The sequence below is a fragment of the Dipodomys spectabilis genome, unplaced genomic scaffold (genome assembly GCF_019054845.1).
Source record: "Dipodomys spectabilis isolate Male_0828 unplaced genomic scaffold, ASM1905484v1 ptg000092l, whole genome shotgun sequence".
NCBI classification, from domain to species: Eukaryota; Metazoa; Chordata; class Mammalia; order Rodentia; family Heteromyidae; genus Dipodomys; species Dipodomys spectabilis.
The window spans coordinates 3008041-3020094 of NW_024870769.1; the positions used below are offsets into that span (position 1 = coordinate 3008041).

At 34.8% G+C, this 12054-nt stretch overlaps 1 protein-coding gene across 2 annotated transcripts in view; it reads left to right on the forward strand.

The window, feature by feature from the left end:
- Pals2 (protein associated with LIN7 2, MAGUK family member) overlaps nt 1-12054 on the forward strand; it is a 48380-nt gene that overhangs the window by 16704 nt on the left and 19622 nt on the right. The window contains exons 5-9 of one of the 2 annotated variants that reach the window (XM_042684971.1): nt 3507-3548; nt 4951-5082; nt 7050-7149; nt 7476-7544; nt 9856-10017. In XM_042684971.1, coding sequence (XP_042540905.1) covers nt 3507-3548; nt 4951-5082; nt 7050-7149; nt 7476-7544; nt 9856-10017 — 505 coding nt within the window. The remainder of the gene's footprint in view (nt 1-3506; nt 3549-4950; nt 5083-7049; nt 7150-7475; nt 7545-9855; nt 10018-12054) is intronic. The other variant, XM_042684972.1, reaches the window with a different exon arrangement.

Genomic DNA, 12054 nt, shown 5'->3' on the forward strand with positions numbered 1-12054 from the left:
TGTTTCAAAAAAAAACAAAAAAGTTCACTCATCTTTCTTCTGCAATTTGCAAAAGAAATATAGTTAGTAAAATTGCACCTGATTTTTTTAATGTGTGTTTTTGTGCTTGCCTGCTTGCTTTTATATCAGACATTTTGGTTTATTTAAGTTCAGATTGAGTCTTTTTTGTTTGTTTTGAGGTAGTTCCCTAGCTCAGGCTAGCTTTGAACTCAAGATCCATCTGCCTAAGTATGCTGAGGACTAGGATTATAAATGTGAACCACCATGCCTAGCTGAGTTGAGTGCTGGCTATTTTTTAATTAGGATTCTTAAGCTTCATCCTAAGATTCAGTTAGTTTACTTGGGAAAAGTTTCATCTTTGAGATCTAGCTCCTTAAACTTTAATACCACAGCAGGGGAAGTCTAGGGCATAAACTTTCAAAGTGCCTCTACTCAATATCATGAATTAGGAGGTTTTTCTATTCAACCTGGTATAAAGAGGAGATGTTCTTAACCTACATGACCTGATTGTTTCCCTATTAAGACTTTCAAGTGATTCTTTTTTTTTTTTTTTTTTGGTCGGTCATGGGGCTTGAACTCTGGGCTTGGGCGCTCTCCCTGCGCTCTTCAGCTCAAGGCGAGCACTCTACTGCTTGAGCCACAGGTTTTCTAGTGGTTTATTGAAGATAAGAATCTCACGGACTTTCCTGCCTGGGCTGGCTTTGAACTGCAATCCTCAGATCTCAGCCTCCTGAGTAGCTACGATTACAGGCATAAGCCACCGGTGCCCAGCTCAAGTGATTCTTAAAGTGTCATGAGGAAAGAGCTCTGTGATCAATCAGTGCACAGCTGAACTAAGAGTCCCTGTGTTTCTCACTGTCTCTGAAACTTTCCTCACTGGTACTACTGTTCCATGTAGGCCACTGGCGCCCAGCTCAAGTGATTCTTTTTTTTTTTTTTTTTTTTGGGGGGGGGGGGTCCGGTCGTGGGGCCTGAACTCCAGCCCTGGGCGCTGTCCCTCAGCTCTTCAGCTCAAGGCTAGCGCTCTACCACTTGAGCGACAGCGACACTTCTAGCTTTTTTCTTATGTGGTGCTGAGGAATTGAACCCAGGGCCTCGAGCATACAAGGCAAGTGCTCTACCACTGAGCCACCTTCCCAACCCAAAATTACTTTTTTTTTTTTTTGGTCGGCCATGGGGCTTGAACTCTGGGCCTGGGCACTGTCCTTCAGCTCTTCAGCTCAAGGCGAGCGCTCTACCACTTGAGCTACAGCGCCACTTCCTCAAGTGATTCTTAAAGTGTCATGAGGAAAGAGCTCTGTGATCAATCAGTGCACAGCTGAACTAAGTCCCCGTGTTTCTCACTGTCTCTGAAACTTTCCTCACTGGTACTACTGTTCCATGTACTGTGGCCACCTGAACCTCCTTGGTCTCCCAGTTCATTTTCTCAATTTGAAGCTCACCAGGTTGCAACATGATTTTTTTCTTCCTGAGTTGTAACCTGGAAACTTTTCTCAGCATGGCTCATCTTGCTTGATTCCATGTTTGCCTTATCTGATCTTGGATCTATAGTCTTCAGACATATTGTTTTATATGTACAAAGGTCAACTTTTTAGATATCTTAGGTGAGAAGGTCCTTGATACTTCATCTAAGTCTGAAAGAAGAGTTTTTTTTAATTATTATTACTATAATGATATTAATTTTGAATAAGTGAATCCCATGATTCAGATATCAAAAAATATCTGATTCTTTTCTAGTACAACCTCGTCTTCGCTGTCCCAGTAAGAAAAAAGAAAATATGATACTAGTTTCTCTTCCAAAGCTTCTTTTTTTTGGTGTGTGTGTGGGGGGAGTGCCAGTCATGGGGCTTGAACTCTGGGCTTGGGCACTGTCCCTGCATTCTTCAGCTCAAGGCAAGTATTCTACCACTTGAACCACAGCTCCATTTCTGGTTTTCTAGTGGTTTATTGGAGATAAGTCTCATGGACTTTCAGATCTCAGCCTCCTGAGTAGCTAGGATTATAGGCATGAACCACCTGTGCCTGGCCCCAAGCTTCTTTATTCTTATTCCCCTATTCCATGAAAAATTTTTATAGTGTAAATGCTATTTTGAACCTTTTTTCAAGTAGCTATGTAGCTTAAGAATCTTATCACTACCTAATATTCCAAATGGACATTTTTTTAGCATTGACTATTTAAGCAGATTGCTTCTTTAGTTATTAGGAATAGTTCAGTAGTTAATAGTTTCATAAGTAGTCACTTTGCACCTTAGCTGAGTAATATAGCTGTTGAATTCATTCTAAGAAATGGATTATAGGTTAGGGGGGTTGCATTAGTAATCTTAATGATCCTATTATCTAATAGTCCTCCCAAGAGATTCAGTGAGTCCTTCAGAGCCTGTTAGGAAAGTGCCTATAGGAAAATAGCATAGTCCTATTTACAGAATGTCAATTATTTTGATTTTTGTAATCAGATAGGAAATAAAACATTATCCTAATATAATTTTAGTTTTTCTATTTTTGAGTGAGGCTGAACATGTGTGTTTACAAACTACTTGTATTTCCTTTTCTGTTCTATTCTAAATTCTTGGTCATTCTTTAGTAAGAATATGAAATTGCAATTCATAACCTAATAGTGAAACACTGTAATATACACTTCATAAAACATAATTGTACTAAATCTAGCCAACTCCTATTTCAAAGTCATTACAAAATTCCAAGGTGAAAGGTTAGGTTAATTGATTTTTCAGATAGATTTACCAAAGCAAAGCCAGATTAATCTGAGTTTTTTGAGCACAGGGGTAGTGCTTTAAAAATTGTTGATAAATAATTTTTCTTCTTGAAATCTTTTATATATGATAGATGTCGTTTATATTCTCATAAATAATAACATGTCCTGAACAATATAAAGGGAGCTAGGTAACTGATATTTGAAATTTAGATAAAATGTGTAACTTTATGGTTGCAAAATGTCTTGTCTCACATAAAAAGACTGATAAACAGATCCAAGCCAAGACCACAGTTATGGTCCACAAATCAGTGCACCTTCCAAAGTGAGGCGAGTATTGGTCTTTTTAATGACTTTGCATGCCTCCCTTTTCTTTGCCTCATCTCAAATGTCTCCAACTTGTTTCTGTTATTTACAATTTGCAGGCATCATAACCTTGGGACAATTGTAGGGAGGTAGATTTTTTTAATTTCAAATTTTATTTTTCATTAAATAGTACAAAAGGATTTTAGTTCAACATTGTTGATTTGTGAACTAGAGCATCTTGATCAGTACCACCCCTCCATCATTCTGCCCCCTCTGTCTGTCCCCACCCTCCCACATATCAGGTTACTTGTTTCCATTTTCACATGTGTACATTGATATTACAATTGAATTCAACCACCATTTCACTATATCTCTGTCTAAATGAGAGTAGTAATACAAGTGTGTAAGATACAATGGGCCAGTAATTTATATCTTAGTTTATTATAATTTAAAAATCTGGCTTTATTTATGCAATTAAAATATATATTTCTAGAGTTGCATCAATATGGAGAGGCAACCAGCACGCGTCCGGCAGGTATGATATTCCAAAAAAATCTCCGGTATTCAGTTTTCTTGTCTTATTAGTCAACTAAATTTACATTGATTAGACTTAGTTATTTTGGATTTTTCTCACTGTCAAAACATTGAACCTGCATGCTACTGTGAAATTAGCCAACTATCACATTTTAGCAATTTTAATATTGTTTGTATGCTTGCTTAGTAGATATTTCTGAAACTATATATTGGGAAACAATTATTGGCCTACTGGTTGTTTTAAGCATTCATTTTTTTTTTTACCCTTTTCAAAGTAACTGTAAAACTTCACAATTTTTTTTGTTAGAATCATTTAATTGTAAATAACTAAAATTTTATAACATGCACCCAGACTGTACTTTTAAATAATTTCACAAGGCATTGGTCATCAGTTTTCATTATACTAATAATGCACTGTATCTGCTTATGCTGTTTGAATAGATTGTTTGATTAGTTATAGAAGTGTGATAAATATGCAAATAACATTGTTAGTTTGACTAATTGTGTACTTTCCTGCATACTAAAATTTACTTGCTGATTAATTGTGAGTGTTCTTTAAAAGATAAAATTTGAATTTTTATGAATACATGTGAATCCAGGTTAATTCCAACAGTTTGCCATCAAATGTTGACAGCACTTAAGTAGGATTCAGTTAAAGTGAATAAGCAAAATATTCCAGATATTGGAGATCTGAAATAACAGTTGTGACTGATTTTAATTTTACTTTTATTAATAAATAAGACTGAAAGATGGAAATGTTTAAATGACTTGAAATTGGAAAATATTTGTAAGTCTTTAGTATTTGTCTTCACTAATTTAATGCTGTTATTTAAATTTAAATTATGAAAATCAGAATGAGTTCAACAGGTTGTTTTTATATTTTAGCCAGTAAAAATCTTTAAAAGTATTACTAGAGGGGAAAGTTGAGTTTTTAACTTTTTCTAAAGGTTATTAAATATATTTCAGGTCTGATTACATATGAACTTATATGTTTGATTTTGGATTCAGGTTACCTTCACCTAACATATCTGAAATTCCTGCCTTATATTAGTTACATATATTATAGGATGTTAGTTGGAAAGTGTATTTATTTATATTAAAAAGTATGCAGTTGGTTGGAAAATCAAGTGAGAAGGCTGCGGAAGGTAAAAGAATGATGGATTAGAATGATTATCAAACTGTTGATTAAAGATGAGAATTTAAAATACAAACAAACAAAGCATTAGTGCTTCTTATTTGGTAATGCCAAATTCTATTAATATTCTAACAATTTGATTTTTTATTTGTGAGAAATAGTTGTTTATCTGAAGTACTATATATAATCACAGTGACTTGAAAAGGATTTTAAAATCCAATGGCAAATGATACAAGTGTGGTACTTTTCATTGTGCTGTGTGTTTTAGGTATTTGTGAAGTGTCATTTTGATTATAATCCATACAATGATAACCTGATACCCTGCAAAGAAGCAGGACTGAAGTTTTCCAAAGGAGAAATTCTTCAGATTGTAAACAGAGAAGATCCAAATTGGTGGCAGGTTAGTATGCTTCTCAAAAGTTCCTCAACTGCTTTTCTATTTTTAATCTTAGATCTGGCCAGTATCTGAATATACAGGAAGAAGGTATTAGCATTTGTTCCAATGATTTTTCCCGCATGAACAGCTCCTGCTTCATGGCTACTAATTTTGATGACAGAAGACCAAATTGAGAGGGAATTTGTGAGTAGCTGTTAATAAATGCAGAATTAACCCACCTGTGGTACTATCCCCTTGGTTTAGGCATTAGACTAATTGATTCTTACACATGGATGATTGCGTTAAAATATGGTATCAGACAAGAAGAACCTGCTTGGGGTCAATGTTTGTCAATGTTTGGTTTTGGTTTGTTTTAACTAAGAATTTGTTATAGTAGACACAGCAGTCTTTATCTTGTGTGTGTACGTTCATGGCAAGTAAAGCATAATTTTTCAAGCCCTTAAATCTACCCACTTCTTCCCATTGTTTTTGTATTTGTTCATATCATCAAATAACTACAATATTTAGAATTGGAGAAACTGGTAATAACAAAATCTGTAATCTTTTAAACTATCAAAACAAATGGTAGTATCATTAGAGAATAAGATGTAAGAAGGAAGGACCAAGGACCTAACACAAAACTTCAGAATTAACTGAGGTTCTGGCAACTCATGTTAGCACTATTATGTTACATACTAATTTTTTTCCGTGTTTTTGTTGGTCATGGGGCTTGAACTCAGGGCCTGCTCGCTTTCCCTGAGCTCTTTGTTCAAGGCTAGCACTCTACCACTTTGAGCCACAGTATCACTTGCAGTTTTCTGGTCATAAATTGGAGATAACAGTCTCAAATACTTTCCTCCCTTGGCTGGCTTTTTGAGTGTCAGTCGCCAGGTCTCAGCCTCCTATTGTATGTTGACCTCTAAGGGGAAATGATTCCCATATTGAGGAGAGTCTTACTAGTACATCTTAAGACCATATTGGTACAAAAATGAACAAGTAGGCAAATTGGAGTTCATAATTTTGATAGCTTTCCACTGAATTTCTTAATACTCTCTTTGTTAAAATCTGCTTTCTATGGCTATTTTGATTTTTTTCCCCAGTTTTCCCTTTTTTCATTTTCTGTAAATGCCATTGCTTTGTTTTCTCTTCTAAGTCAGTATTATCTCCATTTTGATAGCCTTTTGCTTTAATTCTAGTGTTCAGGATTGCTACAAATAAGACCAGATTTTCTATGCCAGTTGTTAAGGATAAAGACACTAATTTAAACCTCTAACAATCAGTTCTCTAGCAGTCAGTAACTATCACTTTAGTTTTATTTAAAAATATTTTGGCACTAGAAGAAGTTTTGGCTATTTGATTTTACTACCTCCTAAAATATCTAGATTTCTCTTAGGATAATAAAAATTTACACTCTAAGCTAGGCCTGGTGGTACATGCCTATAATTCTAGCACTTGGTAGAGGCTGGAATTCAAATTAAAGGCCAAAACCTTAGTTACATAGTAAGACTTTGTCTCAAGAAAATAGGAAAAAAGAAAAGAAAAAGCTAACCTCTACACTGTCCTCCCAGCATTGGCGTTTTTCGTTATTTGTCCCCAGGAAATACCAGTAATAGTGAGATCTAGGTTCCTAGTACATATCTTATTAACAGTATTAGATGAAATGTCTGCTTAGCATATATTGTAGAAAGCATATAATCCTTCCTTTTCTTTTTACAAACTTAATAATTCAAATTTTAGTAATTTACAGAGCCTATATAACATAATAGTTTCAGTCCTTTGCTATTAGAATATATATATTTATATATGTATGTATATAAAGAATCCTAGGTGCCAGTTAATTCAAGTGTTAAACTAGCTTAACCATGGATTTTTAACAATTGTTTCTAAGAGGAAATGTGATTTTTTTAAGCTGACAATTGCTTGTTCTGTTACTAGAATATCGTCTTAAAATTTTGGTCACTGAAATATATGACTCATTAATTTGATTTTAGGCTAGCCATGTGAAAGAGGGAGGCAGTGCTGGTCTCATTCCAAGCCAGTTCCTGGAAGAGAAGAGAAAGGCATTTGTTAGAAGAGACTGGGACAATTCAGGTAATGAAGTCCACACATTTTAGTGTTTAGTATTTAGTATTCACCTTTCTTTGTCTAAATATACAAATGCATTTCTTTAAAACATAAGTAGATATTGCCCCTCCTATCTACTTTCTTTCCTGAAACTGTGTGTGTATGTTTGTGTGTGTGCGCTCCTGATAGCACCTTATGTGCCCATCTTGAAACATCTTTTTTATCCTTTCTGCCTACTGGTGGAGTAACCTCAGTACCCTGCTATCCTCGGGAGCTTAGGCATTCTGCCCCCATAACATATCGTTTATCATATTTTTGATAGATTGCTTAAACTATATTGGTCTTATCCTCAGGACCTTTCTGTGGAACCATAAGTAGCAAAAAAAAGAAAAAGATGATGTATCTCACGACCAGAAATGCAGGTAGGTTTTAAGTACTTTTAAATGTTCTTTTGAGTGGTCTAAGTAGCTTTATATCATCAATTTAAATGGTACAAACTCTAAATACATAATTTAATAAAAATTTAAAATAATACATTTTAGATTTGTACCCAGTTGCAAGTGTGGCATATGAACACATTGTAAAATATAAGATAAATTATTTAAATCTCAAGTTTGAAGCCAACCTAGGTTACATAGGACGACCTTTAATCTCAAGAAAATAGTGAAATATAATGTTATACTGATACTGTGTAATACTGCATGTGCCTTATTTTGTGAATATAGTTAACAAAATAACTTGGTTAGGATTTATGCTTGTTCAGTGTAAGACACTGTAGTAAATACTGAAACTATTTTTTTCACATTTTCATATGAATTTATTCTTTTATTTTTTCAAATTCTTTATTGTGATTAAGTGATTACATAATTTCCCAAATTTCACAGTATTGTGGGATAGTGATGCTTAGTTAAAGTCACAAACATATTCTAGCTTTCATGGGGCAGATTGTCTATTGTGGTCTATAACATTTATGAGTTCTATGAGCCTTGTGATACAGTTATTTCTTCCACATTGGGTGATATGGACATTTCTTTTGCATAGCATCAGCTGTTCCCTCTTTCCCACTAGTTCCCTCCCTCCCATCACTGCCATTAAGTTGCTTAGTTCATTTTGATCAATGTCTAGTGCAGTTGATGGGTCCTGCTGTTGTATGTTTTTCCCTGATTCCCTCTAGTTCTGTGTCGTTCTCCTGGTTCCCCTCTGGTGTGCACATACATACCATATATGTGATCAGCATCGTGGGGTTATTTAGTAGTGATTCCACCAGATGAGTGGAAGTCCTTTGTTTCTTAAGCCTTGTTAATTTTGTCATATCACCTTACGTTTTGGATTTAACATCCACTTATCAGGGAGACCATGTGCCATTTGTCTCATTCCTCTTGGCTAACCTCACTAAACATGATTTCTTCTAGTTCCATCCATTTCCCTGCAAATGCCATTATTTTGTCCTTTCTAATGGCTGCATAATATTCCTTTGTGTATAGATACCACAATTTTTGAATCCATCCATCTGTGGTGGGACATCTGGATTGTTTCCATCCTGGCTATTGAGTGAAACTATTTTTTCAGAGAATTTTGAAATAGTAATTTTATGTGCCATTACTAAAGGACAGGATGCCTTTATGAATAATTTTAATTATGATTAAGGACAGCGGTCCCATAGCATTGTTTATGCAACTTTTGGAAAAATAGTACTAGACCAAAGGAATCTTAGTCTCATAGGATTCTTTCTTAAATTTTTTGGTGTATATATTTTTAAGATTTTTTTTTAAAAGAAGGAAATAGTAACCATGTAAGGTAATACGTTAATAATCTTGTTTATAAGATCGCAGTGCATTCATACGTTAGAACATCAAGTTGTATAGTTTTTAAGTATATCCATTCCTATTTGTCAATTATACTTAAAACTTGAAAAGTCATTTTAAAAAAATTAAAACCACAGACCAAGGAGGTAAGGGTATAGCTTAAAATTAGAATCTGTCTCAAATAGGAAGGATAAAAAGGAGAGGGAGGAGAAGAGGAAGAGGGAGGGAGAGGAGGAAAAGAGGAAGGAGATAATTGTGGAAATCACCAAATTAAAATGGGAAGGGGAAACAAAGGAGGAGGCTACAATGCTTGATAAGAAATGTACTCATTATCTTGCCCATGTAATTGTAACCCCTCTGTACAGTATTTTCACAATAAAAAAATAAAAATAAATAAATAAATAAAATAAAATATTTCAGTTCTACACTGTTAATAAACTAAAGAATGGAATATTTTTTTAATTAGAAAAGACTAGTATTAAAGAAGATGATACCAGTATGCTGTTTGTACACATTTTTTACAATATTTCAGAAGGACATACTCATTTGTGCAGCGTAAGTATGCTCTTGTCCTTCAGGCTCAATAGATGCTTTTTAGAGTAACCCTCATAAGATGTTCTGTATTTTATTTGTATATATTGATAATAAGGAGCTGTGAATGACTAGAGTATTTAGTAAATTAGGATAAAACATGGAGATTTTTTCTACCTTGATTAGATAAAATTTTAAGGGCAAGGGCATGGAAGCAAGTATATAAACCTGAAGATAAAATTTATTGTACCTCACCAAATTTACAAAAACTGATTAGGGCTTCATGTGAAGTGATACTTAACAATCAAGACAAGGAAACCATTATCAAAATAGCAGAACTCTTTTCATGTATAGAAAAGGAAACAAACTAATTTTTTCTGTTTTGTTTCTCATTTAGAATTTGATCGTCATGAAATCCAGATATATGAAGAGGTTGCCAAAATGCCCCCCTTCCAGAGAAAAACGCTAGTATTGATAGGAGCTCAGGGTGTGGGCAGACGAAGCTTGAAAAACAGGTTCATAGTACTGAATCCCAGTAGATTTGGAACTACAGTGCCATGTAAGTGTTGTGTGTTTTCTGTTTATTGTCAGGAAAGAGTGTGGGCATGGAGGTAGAGGAATTCTTATTACTTGTTATTTTAAGTAAATTAAAATTTGATTATAAGTAAATAGAGGAGAAGCAACACTTGAAAAATTCAGTAATCCCATACCTGTATTTGTTGTAGCTGATAGCAATTAACTCTCCAAGACTATTTAACCTAAAAATATTAGAGTTAAATGCAAAGAGTCAAAGGAGAAAGCCTACTAAATCCTCAGATACACACTTAGTCAGTGTGGCAATAGCTTAGGTCTGTCTCTCAGTCCTGCAAGGTCATATTCCTAAATTTTGATTGCACATTAAGAGCAGTTTGTCCTCCACAGCAGATACCATTCATTAAAAGCACAGATTGATAAGTAAAATGAGATAGTATAAATGAGATAGTATTCATGAGAGGTATAGCCATTAAGGAAATCAAGCACGCATGATTTTTGCCTTTTTTGCCTTTTTTTTGCATATGTGGAAAATAAAATGATAGAAATATGATTAGACTGGAATTAGAATGGTATCATTGACATTGTGGTGATAACTACACATTTGTCTCTTGGCTCTGGGATGCATAAGCCTTTGCTATAAGCCAGTGTTGCCTTTGTAAGTCCCTTTTTTGGGCTTCCCCTTTAACACACTATTCTTTTGGATCTCTTAAGGCCTATATTTCCCCTATGAAAGGCAACATTCTTTTTAAGATTTAATCATCAGTAAATAAGCAGCCTGTTGCTAAACTTACCAGCAGTTTGGAGAATAAGCTTGTGTACCCTCTGGTGTACTTACAGCCCCTCAGGTTAAAACTTTTCCTTTCCGTTGTCCACCCTGCCAATTACTGAATTCAGATAAGTAGTTAACAAAATAAAACTTCACTTTGACCAGAGTATTTTAAGGTTTAAATGTGAAAAAAAGAAAAAAGTTTATTTTTATCAACTAGTATGTGCATAATACATTTAGCAACTAATTCTTAAAGACATATCATGGAAAAAATAATGGCCTGTCTTTCTAGACTACATCTGACCCACTTAGCAGAACATTTGCTTTTCATTCTTCTTGCTGTTTCTTTTGGTAGTTTTCCATATCTCTTCTTAGTGTGTTTATTCTGCTATTTCCTGCTTTATCCAGTTCTGATTTAACTATTGACTTTCTTACTACTCTTAAGATATAAAGATAATTTTATTTTGACTACTCTTTATTTTTAAAAAAAAAATTATTGTTGGGGCTGGGAAGTTGGCTCAGTGGTAGAGTGCTTGCCTTGCATGCCTGAGGCCCTGGGTTCGATTCCTCAGCACCACATAAGCAAAAAGAAAAAAGCCAGAAGTGGTGCTGTGGCTCACGTGGTAGAGTGCTAGCCTTGAGCTGAAGAGCTGAGGGACAGCACTCAGGCCCAGAGTACAAGCCCCACGACTGGACCCCAAAAAAAAAAAAAATTATTGTTATTATAAAGTGATGTACAGAGGGTTAGTCAGGTAAAGAGTACTTTTATTTTTGGACAATGTCATCCCTCCTCACACTCTCCCAGTTTTTCCTTCCCATTCCCACCTATAAGTTGAGTAGCTCATTTTCAATGTAATGTCTAGTGAGTACCATTTGAATAAAAAGTTTTAAAACTAAACACATATACCTCAGCATGATGGCATAGTATTATAGTCCCAGCTACTCAAGATGCTGACACAGGAGAATTCCTTGAGTTCAAGACAAGACTTAAGACAAAGCTGTCTCATGTGTTTTGACTACTCTTAAGATACAAAGATAACTTTATTTTCAGTTGGTTCAACTTCATGAATAGTCTTCCCTCCACCCAGCAACCCATAGAGGTTTTTTGTTTTTGATTTTCTTTTTCTCTTTACTTGACTTTTATGTGAATGGATGTTATAATTCTTTGTTGTTGCTCTATGAACCAAAATGTATTTATCCACTAAGTCATTCTTGTCTCAGAATCCTGTGTGTTCCGTGCCCAGCTGTTAACACTGGGGCATTTCCTTTTGATCTTGTCTTGGGTTGAAGCTGTCA